Source organism: Colletes latitarsis, chromosome 9 (assembly GCF_051014445.1).
Source record: "Colletes latitarsis isolate SP2378_abdomen chromosome 9, iyColLati1, whole genome shotgun sequence".
NCBI classification, from domain to species: domain Eukaryota; kingdom Metazoa; phylum Arthropoda; class Insecta; order Hymenoptera; family Colletidae; genus Colletes; species Colletes latitarsis.
Genome location: NC_135142.1, coordinates 20356620 through 20382440, shown reverse-complemented (window position 1 = coordinate 20382440; position 25821 = coordinate 20356620). Strand labels below are relative to the sequence as shown.

Below are 25821 nucleotides of genomic sequence, written 5' to 3'. Positions count from 1 at the left end.
CAGTACCGAGATAATATACCTCATATTAGGACTTTTCCGAAGTTATAATATACGAGTGCAAAAAACATGCATAGTTAGACCATAAAGGTTAGTTATAGAGGGGTGATTCTCAGAAAGTGGCCAATATGATTATCTCCGAAGTTTAAAAACGTAATAATAGACATTAAATACTATTACATCCCTATACATATTATAGCACATTAATCACTTAACCCATTCAAGACAGTTGTCATATAGATTTCATGACAATCAAATGGTTGAAAACATTTATAACAATCTTGGTAAAGATATATAATTCTTATCAAAACTAATAACAATAACCAAGACTTCGATGTTCTAGAAACTAACCACGTTGGGACTGAATAAGACAAGATAATATTATTTGTATGAAGTCCATCGTAAGTGAGCATTACTAGGAATGAAATGGCGGACAGAGTTGCAAAAGAAGATTTCAATCTACCATTGAAGGACCAATTCGCAAAAATATTTTCCAGCTACCTCCAAAAATACGTGAATGAAAAATTTTTGCACCCTCGTTTGCATTAGAAGTATTAGACTATTTTGTATTGAGCTAACTTTGGTTATTTCATTACTGATCAGGATTTCATATCACACGAACGAATTGCTATCACGAAAACGAACTTTATAATAGAAAAGACTTACTTACTTGCTAGGGATATATTTTACAATTCCTAGCAATACTTTACATTTATGTAAAATTTTAAGTCTTGCATCACTTTATTGAAATTGTCGTAAATTAGTTATTTCATCGAATTTCGATGTCGTTTTTACGGAATACACTTTCTAAATACTATAGTTTGATACAATGTAATAAAAAAGAATTGTTCAAAAATATAAAGCCTGCAAGTATACCAATTTAGAATAAAACAACATTTCTCTAACGATAGAAATTTAATAAATTGAGTGTTAACATTAAGAGATTGACTTATTAACATTCAAATCAGAGATTTGTTGGTGCTTCTATATATTATTATGGAAGATTATGTCTATTTTCTAGTTGTTAATGTGATGGTTTCGTTATCGTAGATAGCAGGAAAATTCAGTATTTGATGGTAGATTCAATACCAACAGTTGAAATCCCTTGTCAGCAAACAATCGATACCTCGATGCAGACGTTCTTAAGCCGATTTCACAGGAATAAATCCCTCTGATTGAAGGTCTCATTAGTAATTGAAAACGTTGATTGAAAATCGTATCGGTATGGATGCTTCGTGTCGTTGATCCACAAATATATTGTCGCGGCGAACTATGCATACGTGCATTGAAGTTTAAAAAAAAAAATTACATACATTTTAAGTGCTACTCCGAAATGCCAGTGCTATGTCGAAAAGATTTATGTCCTTCTGTCAATGATACAGCGAATTCTGTATAACGGTTTTTATATCACAGGAAAAAAGTCTTTCAACGGAAAAATTGATAAGAACATTTCGTTACGAAACGTTTCCTTCCGTGAAACTTTCCTTGAAATTTTTATCTAAGTCCCAGATGCAATTACGTAATCAAAAGAATGAAGTTGAAGGTACAAAGATCATGCCACTTAAATCAGTTTGTATAACTTTGAAAGGTAGCTTATCCTTTAAGTACTGGATTTTAATAAAATTTACTAAGGTATACTTAGTTTTCGAGCTTTCTTTTACATTTAGTTGCACGCATGTACAACGCTATCCTTTCCAAAAGACTGTTATTACTGAGAAAATAATTTTTTTACAGTGAACAGAACATTTTATACTAATTGGACGCGATTGAAACTTGCTACTTCTTGTTTTTCGGAATAGTCGATTACAAAAATATGCCTGAATAATTTGTTCAAGTGTATTTTTAAGAGACAAATTCAACATAGGTAATCGAGATAGGATTACGTGGATTAATGTGAAAGTTTCCACTGTTGCATTCGAATCGATGGAGGATAGTTGGATTTCTGAAATGTGTATGTGCCTATACAGGGTGTTCATCCACCCCTGGGAAAAATTTTAATAGGGGATTTTAGAGGCCAAAATAAGACGAAAATCAAGAATACCAATTTGTTGATGAAGGCTTCGTTAAACAGTTATTAACGTTTAAAGGTCCGACCGTACTGAATTTTTTTCTCGAAAATGCGCAAGATTTCGGGGGTATGTCTATTGACCAAAAATGATTGTAATTGACCCCCGCAACCGAAAATAATTTTTCCAAAACGATTTGAAATTTTTTTTTTCCGTCGAAAAATTTCACTCCTTCTCGAATTTTTTTCTAGAAAGTGGGTAGGATTTCGGGGGTATGTCTATTCACCAAAAATGATTGAAAAATTTAGACACCTACCCCCTGTCGATTTTTCTTAAAAATTCCTTTTTCATTTTTAATAATTTTGTTTGACGCCCTACAGAGAAGTTGTCTAATACTTTTTTGTAGGTGCCTATGAGCTCTACTTCAGAAAAAAGTTTCATTGAAATATATTCACAATTGTAGGAGTTATGACTGTTTGAAAATTGAATCATTTTTATGGGGTTTTTCTCATTTTGCGAGGTCAAGGACCAACTTTTCGAATATTTTTGCGATTTGCACATATTCTCCATCAAAATACGCGTAGTTTGCTTTTTTAAACATTAAAATCGTCCAATCCGTTCAGAAGTTATGACGTTTTAAAGATTCGCATGAAATTTCAGGGAAATATATCAATGGTATGGTCAGACATTATATTTTCGGTAAGGAATTTTTTTCTCGAAACTGAGTAGGATTTCGGGGGTATGTCTGTTGACCAAAAATGCTTGCAATTGATCCTTGCAACTAAAAATAATTTTTCCAAGACGATTCGAAAGTCTTTTTTTTTCACCCAAAACTTTCAGCACTTACTCGAATTTTTTTCTCGAAAGTGGATAGGATTTCGGAAGTATGTGTATTCACCAAAAATGATTGTGATTGACCCCCGCAACCGAAAATAATTTTTCCAGAGCGATATGAAATTTTTGAATTTAATTGTTAATAACTTGTTAACGAAGGCTCCATCAACAAATTGGTATTCTTGATTTCCGTCTTATGTTGGCCTCTAGAATCCTCTATTGAAATTTTTCCCAGGGGTGGGAGAACGCCCTGTATAATTAACCGTTTTGTGTAACGGGATGCACGTAATAAACATTCAGATGCCTCTACCTTAGGAGAAATCACGAAAAGTTAGCGTGGCTGTAGTTCATTGCGCCGAATACAATCGCTTTATTTCAGCTTGACTAAATTTGCCGCTTCCAACTCACTCGTCCGCTAGACAGTTATGTTTACGCGCGGTGAAACTTACGAAACTTAACTAAATTAACTAGTTAACGAATAGATTATGCACACGACATTTAACTGCCAACTTTACGCAGAAGGGAGACTTACAGTTTTCCATAGTAAACTGCAAAGTAGCCTGGGGAACATCTCTTAAGTTCAGATATCGGTTTATGTAATGTTAACCCGGTTTAATCAACTAAGCTTGGACGATTACTTCCCAACGAGTTTGAAATAAATCTTACTACACGCATCAAAACGATTAACAGCGAGCTTTCAATATTTTCAACTATGGTGTTTTTCATACACTCATCTTAATTCTGCTTTAGGCCACGTGGTTCAGCTTTGATCAGGAAAACTACTCAACATTGATCTTCTAAATTTCGAACTTCTCGTTTACACGAAATTGTGAATTATGTACGCTAGGTTTTCGTATAACCGGAGAAGATAAATGTTCCTATTCCAGGAATTGGCCTTATTTATCATGGATTCAAGCTAAGCCTTGCACGTAGGTACTGCTCGACGAGGAAATTGAATTGGATTCACCGAGGGTAAGCGAGATGGAACAACAACGAGCAAATCTCGCATTGCCAACATCCAAAGACTCGATGAGTCGTCTAATAACGAAATATTTCTATGTTTTTCGATATATCTTCGTAAAAGCATCGTAGCAGTGAATGAAAATGTGACTCCAAATTCTGAACGATGTAATTTATCCATATGTATATTTTTATTTCCTTAGATCTGTAAAAAGAATCTACTATATTTAGCTGGTAGACCCCTCTGAACTACAGTATAACAAAAGGTGTAATTTGAATTGGTCCAGAAATAGTTAAGGCGGTCTAGTTATGTTGTTCACACGGTATATAATCTTGTCGCCCTTGTCTGTCATCTGCATACTGTCTGTAGAGGCGACAAAGGACAATGAGGATGTTGAGATCAAGGGTACAGAAGGATACACCACACGGTTCAGAGAGTTACAAGCAGCGTTACGAGCACTTGAATTATATTTTATTCGAAAAGCTCTTTATTTGTAATCAAATCTCAAGTAGACTGTTTTAAGAGCAAAGGCCAACCTGCAATTTTTAAAAGAACAATTAGGGAATGTGAAACCGCACAACTTTAGTCATCAGATAAAAAGAAACAGAATAGGGTGAAATATTTTGAATTCTCCCTATATTCACGTGACTTATTTTGCTATTTGTTCTATGTGCCTACTACGTACAGGATTTTCTAACTGAAAAATGAATGATAAATCGCCAGAAAGATGGAATACGGCCATGCAAAATAATGGTCATGTACACGATTAATATAAAAACAAACATTCTTTATCGCAGGTAGAATATGGGCTATGAAAAACGACAGAACTTTCCGACAAACCAATACATATATCATTTGCTATATGCACTGCGTGTACAAGAGTACGAGATACAATGCTCTCTGGCAATAAAAATCCACGTGTTGCTACAAGAAAAACGGATGTTTTCCTAACAAATTATCTTTGTTGCTATATTTGTACCAGAATTGAGACGACACTACAGTTTCAAAGAACTGTTAATCGTGGTACACGATATGGTTTCCGCAGTATTTTATTGCTTGTTGTGCGAAGCGCTTCCGCGTGGTTTGTGTATTATTCAAGCTATTTGAACTTTTACAACATGTATGCTATCGTGAACACGACGAGAACGATCGACAGCTGTATTCGAATCAACGCTTGTCCATTTGGTAGGAACAAGAAAGGCAAGCACAAAGGGAGGAGACGGGATGAGAGAGTAACGAAGTGGACAGACGAGTCCTGATGAGGATCAAAGAGTAAATGGCCGATAACCTATTGACCCAGATAAGACCGATGGTTATTGATTAGTCACCGCGCCTGTTTGTCCCAGCGCCGTCAAATACAAATCTCTCTCTTCCCTATTCTCCTTGCTTCGTTTTCGATTTTGTTCTGCGTTGTATTCTTGCCGCGAAGATTCCTACCATCCTCCCTGCTTCCTTTTCCCATATAGTCTAGCAACGAAATTGGATTTATGGCTTTATTTTCCCCCTTCGCGGACAATATCTACCGCAGTTTGCTCGACGTGGAGCGCGACTCTCGGTATTATAGTGAAATAATGGACCCCTTGCGACCCTTTCATGTCGTCCGCGTAGAAAAAAAGAGCCACCGAGCGAATCCTGACCGAAGGTTTAATAGGCTTCAAACATGACGAAACAAATTTTCCGGTAGAAATACGCGAGGCCAACCTGATGATTTCCGTTTTTTTTTTTTGCTCATCGCTTTACCAGAATGACGGAGATTTTCAGTTTTACGAGCGAAGGAAAGTTTCGGGCGCCTCTGATGTATGCAAGTTCAAAGTGCGTTGATTTCGAAGTAATTAATGAAACGCTTCATAAAGTAAGCACTTGCCTAGAGTAGTGTTTCTCAAACTTTACCTTTCCGTGGACTCTCTCAATAAAAAACATTTCACGAACACACTTCAGTACGGTTAAATTAAAGTGATTTTTTCTTATTTTTGCTCTCGCGACTGTATGAAATAATCTGGACAAGGAACCTGTGTATTATTTGGTTCGATCAAGTAAATAGAGTAAAATTACCTTAACTCAAACTATATGTAATATGTATTATGTATTTCGATGAATTATAGAGCAAAAATATTTCGATGATTTTTAAATATATCGTAGAAATCAACATTTTAAGTAATTTTGAAAATAATATTTGTCGTAAAATGTAAATTAGTAACTGTACGTGATTTGAACGTTTTATAATAAATTTTCATTTGAATTTGATATTAATGAAGATCTCTGTTTGAGCCATTATTATACCCGGCTGTAACAGCGCCGTTTAGAGTAATATTAAAATTACATTAGGTCGTCATTAACAACAGGGACTGGGAGATATTTGTACTTAGTCATAAATGAGAAGTGATTAAGAACGTTCTGCATAGCTCGACAAAACTGCTCGGAGGAAATAATTGAACTCGAATCAATTCATCCTCCAATAAAATTCATTCAGAGCTGCTAGGGTCTCTTGAAACTTGATTAAGAATCGATTCCGTTTTTTTCATCGAATCAATACAAAACCATGAAGTAGTGTAATGTACAGTGCCATAGAAATATTCTAATTAAACAAGAAGTAAATAGGTGCAATGTTATATCGTACATAATTAATTACGGAAGAAGATAGATAATATAAACAATATACATATATATAATTTTGGAAAAATTTTTCAAGTATTATATTAACGAAGACCAATACTTGTGAGATAGATAAAATTTTAGAATTAAAATTACATTGTTAATAATGTTATTTTAATAGTTAAAAACAATATTTTAATACCCTTTTGCGCATAATAGAAGGTTAGGTACCATTAAAGAAAAAGAACAACTGTATTTTGTGACTGCATTTATGCAATTAATTTTAAATATAACCCGTTTTGAAGATGCAGAACGTTCCACTTTCATAAAACACCCTATACAGGGTGTTCGGCCACCCCTGGGAAAAATTTTAATGGGAGATTCTAGAGGCCAAAATAAGACGAAACTCAAGAATACCAATTTGTTGACCGAGGCTTCGTTAAAAAGTTATTCACGTTTAAAGTTTCGTCCGTACTGAATTTTTTTTCTCGAAAATGCGCAAGATTTCGGGGGTATGTCTATTCACCAAAAAGGATTGTAATTGATCCCCGCAAACGAAAATAATTTTTCCAAAACGATTTCAAATTTTTTTTCCCCCGTTGAAAAATTCCACACCGTCTCGAATTTTTTTTCCCGAAAATGGGTAGGATTTCGAGGGTATGTCTAATGACTAAAAATAATTGTAATTGACCCCAGAACCTAGAAATAATTTTTTTAGAACGATTTGAAAAATTTTTTTTTCGTCGAAAAAATTAGGCACCCCTGTCGATTTTTCTTCAAAATTCGTTTTTCATTTTTAGTATTTTTGTTTGACGCCCTACAGAAAAGTTGTCTAATACTTTTTTGTAGGTACCCATGAGCCCTACTTCAGGAAAAAGTTTCATTGAAATATATTCTCTATTGTAGGAGTTATGGCTGTTTGAAAATTGGACCATTTTTATGGGGTTTTCCTCATTTTGCGGGATCAAGGACCAACTTTTCGAATATTTTTGAGATTTGTACATATTCTCCACCAAAATACGCGTAGTTTGCTTTTTTAAACATTAAAATCGTCCAATCCATTCAGAAGTTATGACGTTTTAAAGATTCGCATGAAAATTCGGGCAGACATTTCTGGCCAGAAATTATATTTTCGGTAAGGAATTTTTTTCTCGAAACTGAGTAGGATTTCGGGGGTATGTCTATTCACCAAAAATGATTGTAATTCACCCCCGCAACCGAAAATAATTTTTTTAGAATGATTTGAAAAATTTTTTTTTCGCCGAAAAATTTCAGCACCTACCCAATTTTTTTTCTCGAAAGTGGATAAGATTTTGGAGGTATGTGTATTCACCAAAAATGATTGTAATTGACCCCCGCAACCGAAAATAATTTTTCCAGAACGAATTGAAATTTTTGAATTTAAATGTTAATAACTTTTTAATATTTTTATATATGTGTGGAACACGTAAAGCGTAAAAAACGAAAACCTTAAAAAACATGCATGATACCAAATTACTTTGATAGGTTATACAGTTAAAGTATTCCAGGGTGCATTTTTGCTACTTTCAAATGAACGTGTTACGAATGTTTCCTAGTCTCTGAAGGAAATATTTAATTATTGAATTTTAACTAGAAACTAAATTTCGTAGTTAGCCATATTAGTTTTTACTTCAAATGCAATACATTTGATCTTGTCCAAAGAGTAATGAAAATATGGGATGCCATTGGCATGCAAACAAATGTTCGAGAACATTCAGAATATACACCACGATTAACACAAAAATATTGGATTACTTACCAACGTAACATTTACGAACTGCAGTTATTATTTTTCCAATTAAGAATTTCCATGAAACACTGGTAACTTTAAATAAATTCGAGCACATTTGAAAATTACACACCACGAGTTCGCCGACAAAGTGAAGAAGTATGTCACTGACAGAATTTCGATAATCGAATTGTACAGTATTATCGATTGATTCATGATTCGATACAAGTTAAAAGCACTCTGTCGGCCAACTTCGTAAAAGCGGGACAAACTATTTCCCGCGCACTCTTTATCACCTGTTGCGTTTGACGTTTCTGTATTGTGTATAATTTTTTTTAATTACGTTACAAGTGTTGTGCAGTTTACGTGATAGTGTAAAATATTCAATAACGTCTCGATTTTGACTTCTGTTATAGCCGTGAGTACCAATATTATTGTAAATATGATTTTACTTTCAAACGCTTTAACCGATGAAGTAACCTTAACCTCAAACGTCGCACGTGCCGGTTGCTATGATTTCAAATGTTTGCGCTTGACAATTTTATTAAGTTATTGTTTAAATTGCATCATTGTTATAGTGTATCTATTAAATACTTTGTTTCGTTTTAAATAATAGGCGAGTTTCATAAACCTTTAAATATCTATATTCGTGAAATTGTATTTGTACTATTATTTTAGGAAGATTATTATATTGCAGGTAATCTAAAAAGTTATTCATATTAATGATAATTAAAATTTTATAAAGCTACATTGCATATTAAGTAGTTTATGTCTTACATAAAGTAGCAATGTCCAATTATCTTTCTACTGAGCTTACAGCTACATGTGCTGCGCTTGGTTATTATGATGGGAGTAAATATTACTTAGATAAATATTGCTTAGGTGAGGTTATTTATTATATATTATCAATGTAAAGTATTTCATATAGTATTTATAAATTGTTTGATTGTAAACTGTTTAACCAATTATTTGGTATTGATAATTCCATTTTAATTGTAGAGGTCATAAAAGACCTAATTAGGTATTTAAGAAGAGATGATGATAGTCATACTGTGCGTCAGTTTCTCTATCAAGCAAAGGTACTTGAAACTGATCTTATTAAAATTTTTATCGAGCATACCGACAAACTTGAACTTTGGGATGTATTATTGAGGCAAGTAATAACTTGTACAGATTTAGAAAGTATTTCTTTTTTATTCCATAAAAATTATTTTCTAAATAATTAGGTTGATCATTAATTTAACAAGTCCAATTTTCTTCATTTATAATGAGCGTGTGCCCACTGATAAATTGGAACGTACTACATATCAGAAACTTATTTCATATACTCAAGCATACAAAATAGCATTCACTGATGACCGTGTATGGACAACATTAAGCAATCGCTTGAGTAAAATTCTTAAATTAGTAAGTTTTTAGTATACATAATACCTAACTGGTATGTATGTATTATTTCCTGTTTTTTTTTTATTTATGTAGGATAATGTAGAAAGAGGAGAGGAAGATAATTTGATTATTGAAAGAATCCTCGTTTTCATTAGAAACATATTACAAATTCCTCCTGATGAAAATGAGAAACGCGTTGATACAGATGTTACAGTTCATGATCAGGTATAGCACTGCATATAGTATGCTATTATTTATAAAAAAAAAGATTATTTTTATATTTGTCTTTAGGTTTTGTTTGCTCTTAATGCATCAGGAATTGTTGATTTGTTACTGTTTATTGCCAGTAATACTAGTGAACAAAATTACCACTTACAAGTAGTAGAGGTAGGTGGGGAATAAACGGATATTAATATTTTTTATTGTAATCAAAATTTGAACACGCTCGATCATTTTTTAACATATTATTCCTTGTTTGGTTTTATCGATTTAACTCGTAATAAATTGTTTTTAAAATTTTTATTTTACAATAGAATTCAGTCTAATCATCGTCAATTTTTATCATATTGACTAAAAATAGTTTGTTTCAAATGTAATGTTTTTATTTTCTCAATATATGGCACGAACGGTGTTGGTTTTTATAAATTATATAAAATCGTGCTAGATTATATCGTTAATGCTACGCGACCAGAGTGCAAGTCAGTTAGCAACATCTGGTTTGCAACGTAGTACAACTGAAAAAGAAAGAGACGAGGCAGTACTTTTAGCTGCTCGACAAAAAGAGAGGCAACAGAAAATGGATAGAATAAGAAAATACGCAGGAGTTCGGTAAGTTCAGTAATTATCTAAGTATCTTTTACATATTTTTTCGTTGCTTAAATTTAAACACATGGAAAATATTTTTTGCACTTTATGTATTTTGAATGAAATGATTATGTTGCGGGGAAAAAGGAATAACATTCGAACCCCGATTCTTGTGGAAAAACAGGGCAATATTCATTTAACTTTTTTAATTGTAAATTTTAAATGTACATTTTTATTAGAGTTATAGAATAACATTATAAAAAGTAACATATCTGTTGCGTTTAGAGCAACGCTAATTATTCGTAGTTGCGTGTACACCACTTAATTTCAATTGTACACTGAACACATACTTATACACGGTTTTTTACGTATTGTACACCAGGGACATATTTACCCTGAACCAGCGAGTATGTTTCGCTTTAACGTGCAAAATATAAATTCGGATATGTACATACGCGTAAAAGAAGATATAAATAATTGTACTGCATTTCTTGGAAAAGTAACAGTAGCATTCAGGTGGTGGTGGTATTTTATTTCTAATGAATATGACCTAAATTTTAAGTCCACGCACTGTTTGAATGGAAGCTTTTATCCACTTGTCCGAAAGAACTCATGTTTTATGCTTGTACTATACATTATTCGAATCTTTTTGCTACGCGCAGCTATTCCCTGTAAAAAGCTTTTTGTATCTTGAAAGAGGATCAAAAGCACTAAAAAGATCAACCTTTTTGCGCTCAACTCATAAACCAGTCTATGAACTACTCCAACGGAAAATGACATCAGGGCAAGAACCAGTTTAGGGTTTTAGGTTCGATGGTTTATAAATAAAAAGATGAAAGGACCTTATTTAATCTTGCTTCTCATATGAATTTGTTTAAAATTTTTAATATTTGTAAATCTCTGTGATTATCATCAATCCCCGTTGGTAATTTTCTCTTAAGTTTACAGAATATACTTGGTTATAAATTAGTTCGAGATTTGAATTTATTATCGTTTCGATGTAGTTCGCATAAACGATCAGTCGTTCGGAGATAATCTAAATAAGATATTAACAACGGGGTTCTTGCGAAGGAAAATTCTAGGCAAGAAACTGCGCTCTCGACGTTTGGCAGACTGCTAGTGACAGCCTTCTTCTATTCCATTGATTGGATTTTCAGAAGTCATGGATGAAATTGGATTTGAATGATCAGTTCTTTTTCAATTACTAGCAAGTACATTCTCTATGCATACTGATTTGGATATATGCGAAGATGGAAAATTTAATCTTCTTAGCCTTTTTACTTTGAATTTTCACCCTAGAATTCATTTCCTTGCGCGAAAGATTTTTATTTCCAAAGAACGGTTTCGGTGGAAGAATATTTTTTTTTATAAAATTATTTATTTTCATAATTCTCGATAGTTAAATCATTCAACAGAGTACGTTAAATGCTTTCTTGAATTTTTGTATGAGATAGTACATTTTAAACATAGATATCCGAATTTGTGCGTAGAATATTTTCTGCAATTTTTAAACGTGTGTTTATTTAAAAAAAAATAAGTTTCAATAATATCTCAAATATCTGATTCTACATTCTCGAAATTTAATATTCATTTTGTGTTTTCTATTATCACAAATAATACAGCAGTTCTGGATTCTAGTTTAACGATTCGATCTAAACCGAGGCGGGAATCAAGTTTCGCGCTGTAGGATAGTGTTACGGCTTTAATTAAATTACTGTTTAGGCATTCGCGTTTTGGAGGTACTTACGTCGTTCAGAATATGAAAGCCATCGGAGATAATCAACTGATCTGTCACAAACCGTACCAGAAGATCGAGGAATTAAGTTTCGGCCAAGAGAAGGTAATTAGTATGAAAGCACACCCTTTTTTTGTTTCGTTTACCTGCTGATTTCGTCGAGATGAATGATGCAAAGTGTTAGGTCAGAAAACGATTCATTCGATTAATCTTTGGTTTCCGACGGCAGTCCTCGTAATGAGTACCTGGGAATGGGTGGTAGGTGGATTTGAATGAAAATACGGCTGTTAATTAGGGCTATTTTCGCGTAATTAGAACCGGCTCCGTGCTTAATGGCGCTAAAGCATTTAAAACTAGGTCAACGTTCTTTTCGCGGACATTTCTCCTTTTCCACTGTCTTCTATGTTCAGCTCGACTGCGAAGAGATCCTTTTCTCCCTTATACCGTTATTACCGTCTTCTCCTTAGAACATCCGTATTTGAGGACAGAGAAACTTTTCCTAGCTTGCTTCTACGTAGCTCGTTTCATTATGGACCGTCATAAATCTACCGAGTCACATGCCTGTCGGCTATTTGAATTGAAGTGATTACTGACTCCCGTTGTATCCTTTATGGAATTCGACCCTCCTTGTTTCCTCTTTTATCTTCTCACAGAATTGTTACGCAAACGAATAAAATGGGTCATTCTTCTGCAAACGTTATACTATGCAGGATATTCCTTGAGCTACGTTGGAAAGAATTTTCACAAATGCTTTTATGATTGCAACGTGAGGTCGATTTTTTTTTTGAATTTTGTAAGTAGAAGTGTTCCAAACATTGTAATCCTCTCCTACGTTCAGGTATAGTATGATAATCGCGAATCTTAAAACTTCTATACACCTGAACGATGTCTTACAAAATGATACATGCAATCATAATTACTGTTTCGTGCACATATCAAGTATCCGGGTATTCGTAATATTTGAAAATTCTGTTGTGGACTATAAATCCTCATTACTCGAATAACAATACGTATTCGAAGTTCTTTTGTGGCGAAATATTTGAATAGACCGAGCCCTGGTAGCATTAATGCAGAACTAAATGCTTCTAATTTACGACCGTTATATTTTTACTTCCTGCGGCGTAATTGATAGTGCGCTAAATCTTTGCTTTATGACCACTAGTGCAAGTTCTTAAAGCGAACTGTGCATTATATAAATGTTATTGATTATGATTCATGAACTCCGTTCGTAAATAAAATTTTTTTTTCACGATGCATTATCAGCTTCCATTCGACGTTGTCCCTATTGACAGAACTGCGCGCGACAATTGAATTTTATTCATGAATGAAAATTCGTAAAGCACTTGTTCTACTTATGCCACTTTTTCGCTCTAGTTGTCGCATATTCGTATGCGGGCCCTGAGAAACCTGCATCCATCGCGGTAACTGTATTTGTTCGCTCACGACGTTCTTGATTTTGTTGCACTTTTTAACATCTACGTTACTGGGTCGTTGAAAATGTTTTCTAGACTTTGGTCTCGCGTGAATCGAAGGACAGACCTCAATTGCAAATATTATATTGCATTTTATAACGTACTATGATAGCTATGAAAGTTTGAAACGTGATTTTTCTCCTTATTTAATTTGTGAAGTGTATTCTGGAAATATTTTGCATACCAGCGTTTATCACAAACGTGTAAAATTCTCAGTCCAGTAATAACTCGCAACCAAAAATTAGAATCGAATGGTCTGTCTACTTTAAGTGCACCAATCCCTCATGGACTGCAAAGTTTCATTCAGTTATTGCCAAAGTACTGCGAGGAAAGTTCCAATATTTTGTTGGTATGAAAGCAAACTGTGATCCGTTGATTAAACGAAGTTATTGACTTATTTGTCTAAAAGTGATCTTTTTTATTCTGTCTGTGCGCCGCCCAATCAGCGTTTCTCTTACGTTGCGTATAGGGTTCTACTACCTACCTAAAGTGAGTAACAAAAATATTCGGACAGTAGGATATGTTTGTCTCTATTTCGGTATAACGTAATTATTATTGCACGAAATATATTCCTTCCTTTTCTTTAAATAATTTAATGTACCACAATGCGTGATTCCATTTTTATAGTAAAAGTCAATTTATTACACGTAATCAATTTATTCTCGTAATAATATCATCCTAATTTAATGTAGACCAAAGTAGCGAGACCAAAAAATAGACGACCAATGTCAGACCCAAGGGGTGAGCGTACATCCACTCTAAGCGTAAGACTGTTCTTGAAAGAATTCTGCGTAGAATTCTTGAATGCTGCTTACAATCCCGTAATGAGATACGTAAGACATTGCATCGGTGGAAATCAAGTTGAACCAATCGAAACGACTTGCTATCTTTGGGCTTTGCGTTTCTTCATGGAGTTCAATCGCCATTACAAGTTCGAGGTAAAATATGTGAGGTGAGTCGTCGTAACTTCTTCATTTTTTTTTTCGATAGAAAAAGGCTCATCTTCGTAGAGTAGATGTTAAAAGAAGCAAAGGGAGATAGTTTTCAAACTCGTTTTACGCATCGTCGCTTTCGTTAGATTCGTGTCCAAAGGGACCATTTTCTAATTAAGTACTCTCAGTACACGTTTTATATACTTTGCGTTAAATAATATTTATCGGCAAGATTTAAATAATTTATTCGTAATGCAACATCTTTACTTTATGTCACGATAAAATGCTACTCTGCAGCGAAACAATATCTACAGAAGTATTTCACGTGGTGCAAAGACAGATGGAACAATACTATGAGATGATGATGACCGATAAAAAAAGAATCCCAGTTTGGTCGTATAGATTACATCTAGCATTAAAAGCGTATCAGGTGAGAAACACGATTGTCGATATTCGCTTTTGTGCGATCGGCGAAAGGAAATACGCGTTTTTACTCTTTCAGGAACTTCTGCACACTTTAATGGCGATGGATCAAAGCAAAGATCACGGTGTTCGAGAATCCAGTAAAGTCATTAAGAGCAACATATTTTACGTTCCAGAATATCGAGAAACGATTCTTTCTCAGCTTCTCGGTTTCGACGAACTTAAAATGTCACGGTTTGTATAACATGACTTGTTATAATGGGTAGAAAAACTATTTAAAGCAAACTAAGCGAAGAATTTATTAAATTGGAACGATACTAATGTAATAACAAGGACAGTAATCCCTTGCAAGTTACAACTCGGACGGGACTGAGTTGTTGCAACTTCCAAGGGAGGTAGACAAAACTAGTCGCTTTGATTATTCCGGTTCGCTAGTTGTTGTTTACATTGGGGACGATAGAGAGAAACAGTGAAAGTGAGTTAACATTTAATTGTCGGGTGCGTTTCGTACCCATGTCTGCTTTGTCTGAGCACGTTGAAATATCTTACGAGGAACTAAGAGCACGCAATAAAATGTTCTTTCAAAAGTAATTTTTTATGAACAAGGAAATTAATTTTTCCACAGTAGTGGCGGAATCTTCAAGTTAATTTCTTAAAATGGAACTCTATATTTCTTTATTCATGATCTGGTAGCCTTCCTTGAGACAAATTCAGCGACCTGCCGCGGAAAGTCATTTCATTTTATGGAATGTCGTAAAATCGTTAAGGACCGGGGAGTCGGGTGAACGCGTGTTGCACGCCTTTGGTCAGCTAAACCCTACTTAACCGCGCTGCTAATAAAAACCAGACCACTCAATTGTTAGAAAAATTCTCCCCCATAAAGAACTTTCTATTAAGGTTCAGAAACTTCCGTTGACAATAAACTCGACGGTAGATTACGAATTTTCCACAACAGCTGAAGAGCCAGTTTAGCTCACGTCTTTAGAAAATCAAGAACGATTTCACTCGTTGACGTGATAATATTTGTGTACTGTTATAATACTCTTGGAAGAACATTTTTTTAACGTTTCCAGGTCTCTATTCCAGAAAGTGGTAGGATAACTTCGTCGCAACTTGAAAAGGGACGTATGTCGTGCAAGTTCATATTTTTGTAGCAATTTCTATGTTATTTATACTAACATAGAATATATGTATTTATCAGTACGTAAAAGTTGAAGTACGAGAGCTTGTTGATCAACGTCAGTTTTCAAATATTTCCAGTCAACGGGTATCGATTATTTCGATTAAATTGCCAAGTTTTTCATCAACTTCGCAGACGTTACTTTGACACGTATACTAGCACAGCTTGTTATTAATCAAAGATATAACTCGCAGTAACTAAAATTGCACGACAGTTGCACTTTGGTGAAAGTAATTAATAAGTTTCAAGCGGCTCGTGGAGTACGAAGACAGTAACAAAATTGAGTTTTCAAAGTGCAGTGACCGAACGTCAGAGCCCCGTCTCTCAGTTGTTGAAAATTAAAAAGTCCCCAAATTGAAAGCATCGCTCTTAAACGTTCTATGACATATTTCTGGCGCGAAGGCAACGTAAGGTAATCATTGCGAAAGGTTTCGTGTCCAACTATTGTCCCCTGGTCCGAGCATCTGCTTATTGAACGGATAACAGTGGAAAATGAAAAACTATTTGTTAAAAGTTTTATCCACCGCGGACAGATTGATTCAGTTTCAAATCAATCGGTTTGAACAACGTGCCAGCTACCCAGCATCTCCTTCCTCGGTTCTTTAATGCTTCTCCTCTTCCTTTTGCATTTTTCCCTCTTGTCTGGTTCCTCTCTCTTCTTTTGCGCTTCTTGGTGGAATAAACAACTTTTATCGACCTTCCGGCTGGCGAAATGGGAAAAGGCGGCGGGCGTTCAACTTTCCGCGAGTTTGACGGGTTTTGCAAGGATTTCCACTACGGAAATGTAAGGCCGGTGCACCGCGCCGCGATATCGCCGCTACTGTGACATCTTAGTGACGGTGACGAAAACAGGACTTGACGGGTGCACTAAACTTCGCTGGTGATGTTACCATTTTGAAACTGTATATATGTCAGGACTGTATTAATTCTCTGACAAGCATTGCTCGATACGAAACGACTTTCGGACTTCTAAAGAGATTCTATAGATTAATAGAATTGTTTCAGTTTCTTACTGTACACGAATTCTGTGACAAGTATCGTCGTCTGTACTTTTGTAGACAATATTTGACCGATCTCATCACAACGGTACACATCTTTTTGAAAATGTTGGGTGTGTATTGCGGAAGAAACGCTCGTAACATAGTGGTTCAGAAAGCGAAGCATAGATCGCACAAGAGGGGAAATAAAAAAAGTAAGAATCAGTGTTTTTTTCGTGCGTCAAATGATAATCGAGAATATCAGTACATTTCTTAATCTCAAACGTGAATAGAAACTGTACAGAAAGAGCAACCGACTCCTCAAAGTGCAGAGGATCGATGGGTTAATATTGGCCCTCAGTTATCTGCAGTAATGCGAGACGGAACAATACCGGAAGTTGTACCATTTGATGCGACATTGGACGTTCCGATAGACGATCAAAAGTAAGAGTTCAGTTTGTTTCGGTAAATTCTGTCATAACTGACAAGCCAAACTTTGAAACGGGAAATACGTTCGATGTTTTCTCGTTTTCAGAGTCGATGCTGTGAAGAAAATTCAAAAACTACTGCGGACGAAGGATTTCGAACAAGCTATTGGCCTCATTCGTTCAGCGAGGTAAGAATACTGTTTATTTTGAAAATTCAATCTACAGAAGCTTGCTTTTATCTCGAAGTGTTCGGTACCTCCGGTAATGAAGCTGATGTCTACAAAGATGTCATAATATTTATTTTGAAAATAACATCTAAGAGCAAAGTGATGCATTGTTGTGTAAGGTGCATGGTTAACGAGTAGCATTCTCCTTTGAACTGCGGACTTGTTTGTAATGTCGATTGTCACTTGAAACGGGTCCTTTGTCGTTTGTAACAAACCAGCTATTACCTTGTAATGGCGAATGGATAAATTGTTTTATAAACTGTTCGAAGGTACAGTAATATTTGTGCAATCTGATGCTGTACATAATACTTCATTTATGGCTTTAAAATGCGTAGTATTTTAGGTTTTGATAAGTCTTGTATTTACATATGTTTATGCTCTGTCATCGTTGCCCTCAGAAATTTTATAGTTTAAATGTTCTCGATTGGTGAAATATTGAAAGAGTTTTAAAAAGTATTCGATGATACGTATGTTTGACCAGTACGCGTCTTCCATATCTAAATCGATATGGATGGAAAGCAATTTTTCTCACTAGTTAGTAGATATGAATGCTTGGAGTTAAAAGTGTCGTTTACGCAGAACTGTGAATGCAACCCTCGATGCTGAAAATAGTACTCGGGTTAATGACAGGTCATGTATGGATGAATACCTTCGTATTTGATTCGACGCGGGCCAGCGAATGTTTAATTGCTGATTTATGTGCTATAATTCACTGCGAAAAGTGTTTCAAACGCATTCAGTGAACCACTGTTCGCTCTTTTCTTTTGTTACCGATCTCTGCCTTTTTTGCGGTCGAGTGGAATACGCGTCAACGATAAAAGCTGAACGGTTCGGAGTGACTGCGCCGCTGTATAGACGGTTTGTAAAAGCTTCCTTTTTACCAAACAAAGAAATGTAGGCGATGAAACGTATTAAAAAGCGAACGCGCGATCAATGTGCGTAAAATGTACCTTAACTGCGTTCAAATTATGCATCAGCGTGAAATTAAAGAAACTATAGCATTTATATATTAAAAATATGTAGCAGATCGCATATTCATTAGATCGCATACTCGTACAGTTATTTCTTTTCCAGCGAGTTCCATTCATACAGACAGTCAATGAAGTCGCGCGATCGATAAAGGCAGCATAACCAATCGCGTACCAAACTTCAAATAAAATATTGACGGTGACTCGTTTGAAAGCAAAGAATCGAACGTTCAGAAGTGAAAGTTCCTCGTTACTGCCTATCGCACATTTAAGTGCACTGTTTGCATCTAATTATACAGGGACTGGTCTATTTTGTCGGAACATTCGACAGTTTTTTTTAGGGTTCGATTTCGTCGGGAACTTGGAGCCAATTAATTAACCGTTAGCCAAGTGTTTACACGTCCATCGTTATTTACGTTGCATTAAAGTTGAAAGAGATACGTCGTTCTTGTAATGTATCCAATGTTCATTTCAATGATCCTTTAGTAACACTGAACTTTGTCCCTTTGAAGCGTTCCACGGCTAAATATACCCACGAGTCTTTTCTCTCCGCCAAGTTGTTTCTCTGTTCCACCCCATCGGTCCTTTTGCCTGATAGTTTGACTTGTCACTTCGATGGTTTCGTGGGGGGCGGTATATTTTGGAGATGAACCCGTCGATGCGAGAACGAGCTCTTTGTACTCGGTTTATCTTCAAAACTCCTCCAACACGAGAAATTATACCGCACCGAACGTGCTTTTCGTTTCGTTATTCCTTGTCAAATATTAATACCCTTTATTAGGCTGATTTTATACAGGATATTTACTTTAAGAAATGTTACTTAAGCAGTGTTATTTTGATTGTGAGCTTTCCTTCAAAGTGGTTTTCATATTTATTTAATTTGCCATCAAATTATCTTACGATCAGAAATTATTTTGACGTTTGAACAGTCACGATTTGAAAATTGAACATTTTGTATCGGTACTATATCGGCAATCTACTAAGTAAGATACCGCGTAAATTAATAAATTTTCGCCGGTGTTTGCACACGGTTCAAGGTCGCTAAAGTAATATTGTCAAAACAAAAAACCGTTTCATCGTGGCCACTCTTTCCCGTAAAGCTGGAGAGTTATAGCTCCTCCTGCAGATTTTTCTTTAGGCAGTATCCTCATCACAGTACTTCTACGGGGTACTTTAGTAGATTGTTCGTAATATTCCATCGTCCATTTCATGGGGTAAGCTTTGCCATGGCCGGTACACAATGGAGGCATCTGCTTCGTCCCGACCTTGTGCATATAACAGGATAAAAGGAAGCAGCAGACTGTTGACTGCGGCTCATATAGTGGTAGGTTCAAAGTAGGGGATATTAATAACACATTTATGGTAATCCGGTAATATTACGGTAAACAATGTAATGTTTTGAATTTCCTTTTCCCCGAAACTTCCCCTCATGTATATAGAACGTACAATGTGCTTTCGAGGAGAGAGTCAGCCTCTGATGATCGCGTTTCGTTTGTTTAGCAAATACTCCAATCGCTCGGATATCAACTCAAACCTCTCTGTTTAGTTCTGTAAAGTGTGCTGACTTCGATGCAGGCTTAAATAACTCAGAGTCAACGGGGTAATTAAGGGATTGAAGTTCAGCGTTTGCTTCGATGCGTGTTCAAGAAAATCTTATTCGTGATAAAAAAATTACAAGCTTCCTATCCGTTAAAGACACGTAGGGTGAAGTTGTTCGTGCAACCTTCGTTGCGTTCTGATAGAAATATGCATTGTTTCGTTATTTTTATACTTTCCTGTTACGAATTTGTATCGTTTCAGTAATATAGGTCGACGTATACGATCGATGAGCCTAGATTTCCGACTGAAAGATAAACTCAGTCTCGAATATCTTTCCGATGTCAAGGGCGAGAATCGACGCGTCGAAATTATTCGTTCCGTGTCTAGCAAAAGAGCTAGTTCGAGCGTCGGGATTGGAGGGTCGGTTGAGGCGCGTCTGAGAGATTCCATTGTCGCGGGACTTCAAATCGAGGGATAATGGGGATTGTATGGTGCTGGATTTCTATTCAGACAGCCACCAGTAGCGGCCCCGTACGAGCCACTTCTTCTGCCCCGGGGACAGCACGTACCCTCCCCTTTCCCTGCGCTCCCCTTCTTCTGTACCTCCACCCTTCTGCCACCCGCTTATTGGATTCTTCCTTCAATTCAGGGATTTTGCACTTTCGGAACTAGCCAGACTTTCCTGACCTGCGACCTGACAAACTCCATACACGGATTAGATGCCTTCTCTCTGTGTATGGAGGACGAATGGCGTCTTATGGCGATACGTTTTTTTTACAATATAACGTCGTGTTCGTAAATATTGTTGCCCAAGAAGGTTACTTTGATACCGACAAAATATTTAGAGAAACTGTCATTGCACATACAATAAATAAACAATTTTCTTTGGGAATTAATAAACGTTAAATAATAAGTTTTTGAAGCATTAATATAAAAGTGATTTTATATTAGAACGCATTCAGCTTTCGTTGTAGATTGCAAATTTGGAGAGTTCTAGATCTGAAATCGCCGTAAAGTTTCTCTCTATCCTCGATGATCACGCGTTTAACTATATCGCGACGGTTTACGTTCTTTGCGGAGTATAATCGGGAAAATAGCACTCGAATATAAATCCAAGTTCATCTAGAAAATGGAGACTCTCTGTATGGGCGTAACGTCGTCCTCGTGTTCAATCACGTTTCACCGTCCTGGCGCTCTCTTTGAAGCTCTCTACCTTTCAGAATATTTCTACGTGCTGCAGTTTTTTAATGAAAATTCAAGGCAGGCTGAGACTTCCTGAAAAGCTGGCCCACCATCTAGCACAGTGTTAGGAATCGTCCACCATTAACTACACTCTTTTTCATGAGTGCTCCGCCAAGGTGAAGACGTGATTTTACCTTTGTCCTCTGGTCACGTACACCGACTTTCTCCTGTTCGTGATGCTTTTGGATTCTCGCAGGGAATAGAAGTTTCGTGAAACAGGTCGGTTCTTCTCGGATCTTATGAAATTGCAAAAGGTTTTGCGAAAGGAAAGGCTCACGCGAAGCAATCAATAATTCTGCCTTGTACCGAGGTCTCCCGATAAAGTTTCGAGAATCATTTTGTTTCCATTGTTAGTAGCAATAACATTGTCAGTTATTTTAATCATTGTAAAATTGAAGATCTTTTTCAAAGCTCCTAAATATACGTACAATTGCATTTTACATATTTTCTATTACGATTCAATATGATAATGTCGGTGACTCGAGGATTAGAGTAAGAGAGTCTCTTCAATTCACATTCTGCAACAATTGAATAACGTCGAGGTTATCGTAGCATCTCGTACTTTTTTCCTTGTATTCTCTTCCGAGTCTGAGTCCATTAGCGATAGCCATCGAAAACATTAGCATACTTTTTCGTGAATTGCAGAAATTAAGATTAGCATTGGATGGAAAGCATCGATGAGGGACTTGCTCCCCCGGAGACCGGTGTCGGAAATAAATTCGATGAAACTTAAGTGGTTCGCGAAGCAGCTGTGCCCTCGTTTGCTCGCGAATCTTTCTTCTGACGCTCTTTGCATCCATTCCCTTCGCGCGAGACTGACTTCAACATCTTCTACATTTAGGTGCTTTAGAACGTGGGCGTTTCGCGAACGTTATGCGTGGGCGTTAGCGATGTAGACGGTTGGCTGAAGGCAGACGGAAGAATGGAAGGTTGCGGTGTGAACCCTTGACGCGAACAGTTGGATGTTGATGTAGATCGTGGTGAAATTCTCATGCTCAAGGGAGCATTCTACGAAAACTATTCAGATTGCCACTCGGACCTCTCCTTCTGTTTTCCATTTATCCGTTCGCTGTTCTTCCTCGTCTCTCTTCTACATTTGGTTACGTACGCTATTCAAGATAATAACACGTGCCATTAATTTGGGTAGCTTTGTTTAATCGGACTAATCTCGTTTTGTGATATGTAACCCATTTTTTCAAGCAGACATGTGTCCGCTGAATATTCTACGTCCTCTGTATTCAAAGTGTTTTCGAATCATTTTCACAACTTGTCTGTATTACATTTTAGTTAGGAGTAAAAATGATAGTGCATAGGAGTTCTTGGTGTTGCTTTGAAGAATTTGTACGAAGGAAAAAGTGGAGTGGTGTTCTGGCCAACGAACGAGATGCTAGAGCCTAAATATAATTTTCATGTCAAGAGGTGTTTCCCCAGTTTCGTTATTTTGTTTTCTTGCCTCGAGAACATAATGAAGCACGCAATTATGTAGGCCACTTCGTGTAATCACTACTTTGTTATTACCTGAAACACTTGACCTCGTATAAAGCTCATATTTGCAGAATGCACGATTCCACCAGAGAAGTGGACATGATCTAACAGTCACATTACAGTAGCTTTTCGATGTTCGTGCTTGTAGTGCTGGCAATATTTGCATGCCCCTCATACATATTTACACTCCATTCATTATCATACTGATTGAATTTTAATTACTTATCGGTCCATGAATAAGTATCGTTTTGTTTGCTTTATTTGTTGACAGTCGGTGGAAAATCGTTGGATCCATGCATTTTTCAGAATTAGTATTATAGAAATAACGTTTCGTAATGTTTAAATATCTTTTATAATTGATTTTCAAAGAAACGTGAAAATTTACTTTCTGTAATCATTTTGCAGAGATGTCTGGCCTGAAAATGATTCTTTCGGAAAAGCAGACAGTACTCCTGAAGAAGAATTCGCGACGCTACGAGAAATCTTCTTTGCAGATTTGGGTGGTGAGTACTTTTTCACAGTGGTTTATTTTCGTATACAAGATTTATTTTAAACAAATTTCTTAATGGCATCTTTATGTATATTTGCAATATATGTATGTTGTTATGTGTAGTTTTATATATGTTTCAATTTTCTTTGACATTATCTGTATTCACTGTTCAAAGTCCAGGGTTTATTTGTATTATGCTTAATTCTACCACTAATTATCACCTAGCAAAGTGAAAGAAAAATTTTCTTTATCGGAGAAGTTCCTCCAAGTCGATACTTTCTTTGGCCCGACAATTGGAAAACCTTCAATATGAATTTACGATAATTCATTCAATCGTTATCTCTAGCATCTCAAACAAGACTGTATAAATCACTTATTTCAGTTTAAAATAAATTTTATTCATAGTATTTTGTTAAAAATATTAGAATAGTTTCTTTGTTTTTATTTTTTCAAGAAACATTGATATTTAGATAACTTATTCGACGATATTGTATATAATTTTCATCGTTATTTACAATTATCATATGCTGAGTAATGTATCACGTCTTCCCGGGAAAAATTTGTTATCCTTGAATGTAATGGAATTTGAAAGTGATATTTAGACAGCTTCTTTTAAAGTAAACTCATTAATTTTCCAAAAGTTTCGAAGAAACGTGAACAGGTGATAATCTGTTGGCACAAGACTCGTGGAGTCTGGTAGATGAAGAATTATCTCCCAATAAAACCTGTTCAGAGTTTGCAGTGTTTTTTGTTCGATGTGCGGTTGAATGCCGTCATAAAAAGGGCGATGCCTCCCCTGTTAACCAATATTAGACGTTTCTATTGAATTACTATCTTTAAATTGTCCAATCGGAGCCAATAACGCTTGACATCAGCAGTTTTATCTGGTTTCAAGAGTCCATGATACAGCAATCCTTTGTGATCCCACCAACTCAGCTTGAATTTTTTTTCGGTTCACGGTACCTTTTGTTAGTGGCGTTAATGGCTCTCCTGGCACAATGTAAACACTTTTACGCACTCTAGTTTTGTAAAAAAAACTCCACTTTTCATCTGCCGTAGTGAAACGATTGAGAAACACTTTGTTTTTCTGTCGAGTTAAGTACGAAGTACTACACAGAAAGAAATTTTATCAACAAAGTTGTCTTCGCTGTGTTCGTAAATACCAAGCACTTAATTCTGACATAAAACCCAGAGGCTTTTATGCGCGTTTCAACGCGGTAGTTTGATGCATTTCGCTGCAAAGATGATACGAGAGTTGGTTCTAATCTTGTATTCAATTTAATACTTGCAGTTTTATTTGCTTACTGTGAATTATTTACAAGTAACGAGTATAATGTTTATTTGGTATTCATTATTCGAAATTTACATCTAAATAAAACTTCTATTCATCCCTGATTTGAATGATGTACTGAAGTGCACGAAATTTGTTTACGATTTGTTTGAGATCAGTCCATCGATTTTCTACTGTCTACGCTCAACAAATTTTCATAATATTAAAATTGTACAGCGCACAGAATTTTATTTAATTTTTAAAAGGAATCGAAGGTATCCCCAACTCGAGTTATTTATACTATACGTCGTACGATTTCCTTCGCGTTACATTGCGTAAATTCTTAATACACTATAGAATTTCAGTTACGGTAAATCGCCCATGCAAGAGAAAACTTAATCCCTTGAATAATTCCGTACCATCTCGAAGATCGTTTAAATTAAATTCTAAAAAATATCACGCTAATGAGATTCTAGGAAATGAGACGACATATATTTGCAATCTCCGGTAGGCAGCTTGAGATAAAGTTAAAACTTCGTACTTTCAAAGCACTGGCCGTTAGTACTTTTTGCCTCTACCCCCATCCACCCGTGGGGATTGCCTGTGTAACTTGAATTTATCGAGAAAATTATATTCTCTGTACACACAGCCCCGTGAGAAACTCTCGGACGCCGCTTTTGGCGGTGTGCGATTATAACGTGGAAAGTCTCTTATTACATTGCTACCTGAAAGTAATAAGCCGTCTAATTTAATTCGCGGAAAATTCGAAACTAACCGCCGAGTAGATTAAAAGCCGCGGCGCTTTTTTTTTTATACTGTCGCTGAAATATTTTGTCGAATGAAATCTCCTCGGTCGTTCTTGTAAACCTTCGATCCTGCGTGTTTTTCACGATCTGCGCTCGCTCTTGATCTACGTACACACGATCGCACGCTCGAACGAGTATCTCACGCACGGTGCTCTATGATGAATAGATACGCTGGATTAATGGGAATGGCTCAAGTACGACAATTCACCGCAATGAAATATATACGGCCGTTCATTTATTTACCGGTACGCTTGAAATTTCACGGTAATCGCCGTCAGCCGTCGATAAAAGCTTCTACAGTCGACGTATTCCAATAT

At 36.0% G+C, this 25821-nt stretch overlaps 2 protein-coding genes across 2 annotated transcripts in view; both read left to right on the top strand.

The window, feature by feature from the left end:
• The first annotated feature begins 8928 nt into the window (after positions 1-8928).
• Positions 8929-11074, top strand: LOC143345667 (protein timeless homolog). Its single transcript, XM_076773030.1, has 7 exons — positions 8929-9022; positions 9140-9293; positions 9367-9547; positions 9620-9751; positions 9818-9913; positions 10191-10354; positions 10993-11074. The coding sequence occupies exons 1-7, from the start codon at positions 8929-8931 to the stop codon at positions 11003-11005; spliced, it is 834 nt and encodes a 277-aa protein (XP_076629145.1). The 3' UTR covers positions 11006-11074.
• Positions 11075-12037: 963 nt separating this feature from the next.
• Positions 12038-25821, top strand: part of Timeout (circadian regulator timeout) — a 216397-nt gene continuing 202613 nt past the window's right edge. Inside the window, exons 1-8 of the mRNA XM_076773557.1 lie at positions 12038-12170; positions 14230-14489; positions 14767-14899; positions 14972-15126; positions 17131-17264; positions 17343-17493; positions 17585-17665; positions 23344-23441. Of these exons, the coding sequence (XP_076629672.1) occupies positions 12090-12170; positions 14230-14489; positions 14767-14899; positions 14972-15126; positions 17131-17264; positions 17343-17493; positions 17585-17665; positions 23344-23441 (1093 nt within the window). The 5' untranslated portion in view covers positions 12038-12089. The remainder of the gene's footprint in view (positions 12171-14229; positions 14490-14766; positions 14900-14971; positions 15127-17130; positions 17265-17342; positions 17494-17584; positions 17666-23343; positions 23442-25821) is intronic.

Bases quoted from the DNA above. Each gene is read 5' to 3' on its own strand.
- LOC143345667 (XM_076773030.1), top strand. From the start codon at position 8,929: ATGTCCAATTATCTTTCTACTGAGCTTACAGCTACATGTGCTGCGCTT. The intron at 9,548-9,619 runs GTAAGTTTTTAG...TTATTTATGTAG, and splicing joins TGAGTAAAATTCTTAAATTA to GATAATGTAGAAAGAGGAGA. The intron at 9,752-9,817 runs GTATAGCACTGC...ATTTGTCTTTAG, and splicing joins ATGTTACAGTTCATGATCAG to GTTTTGTTTGCTCTTAATGC.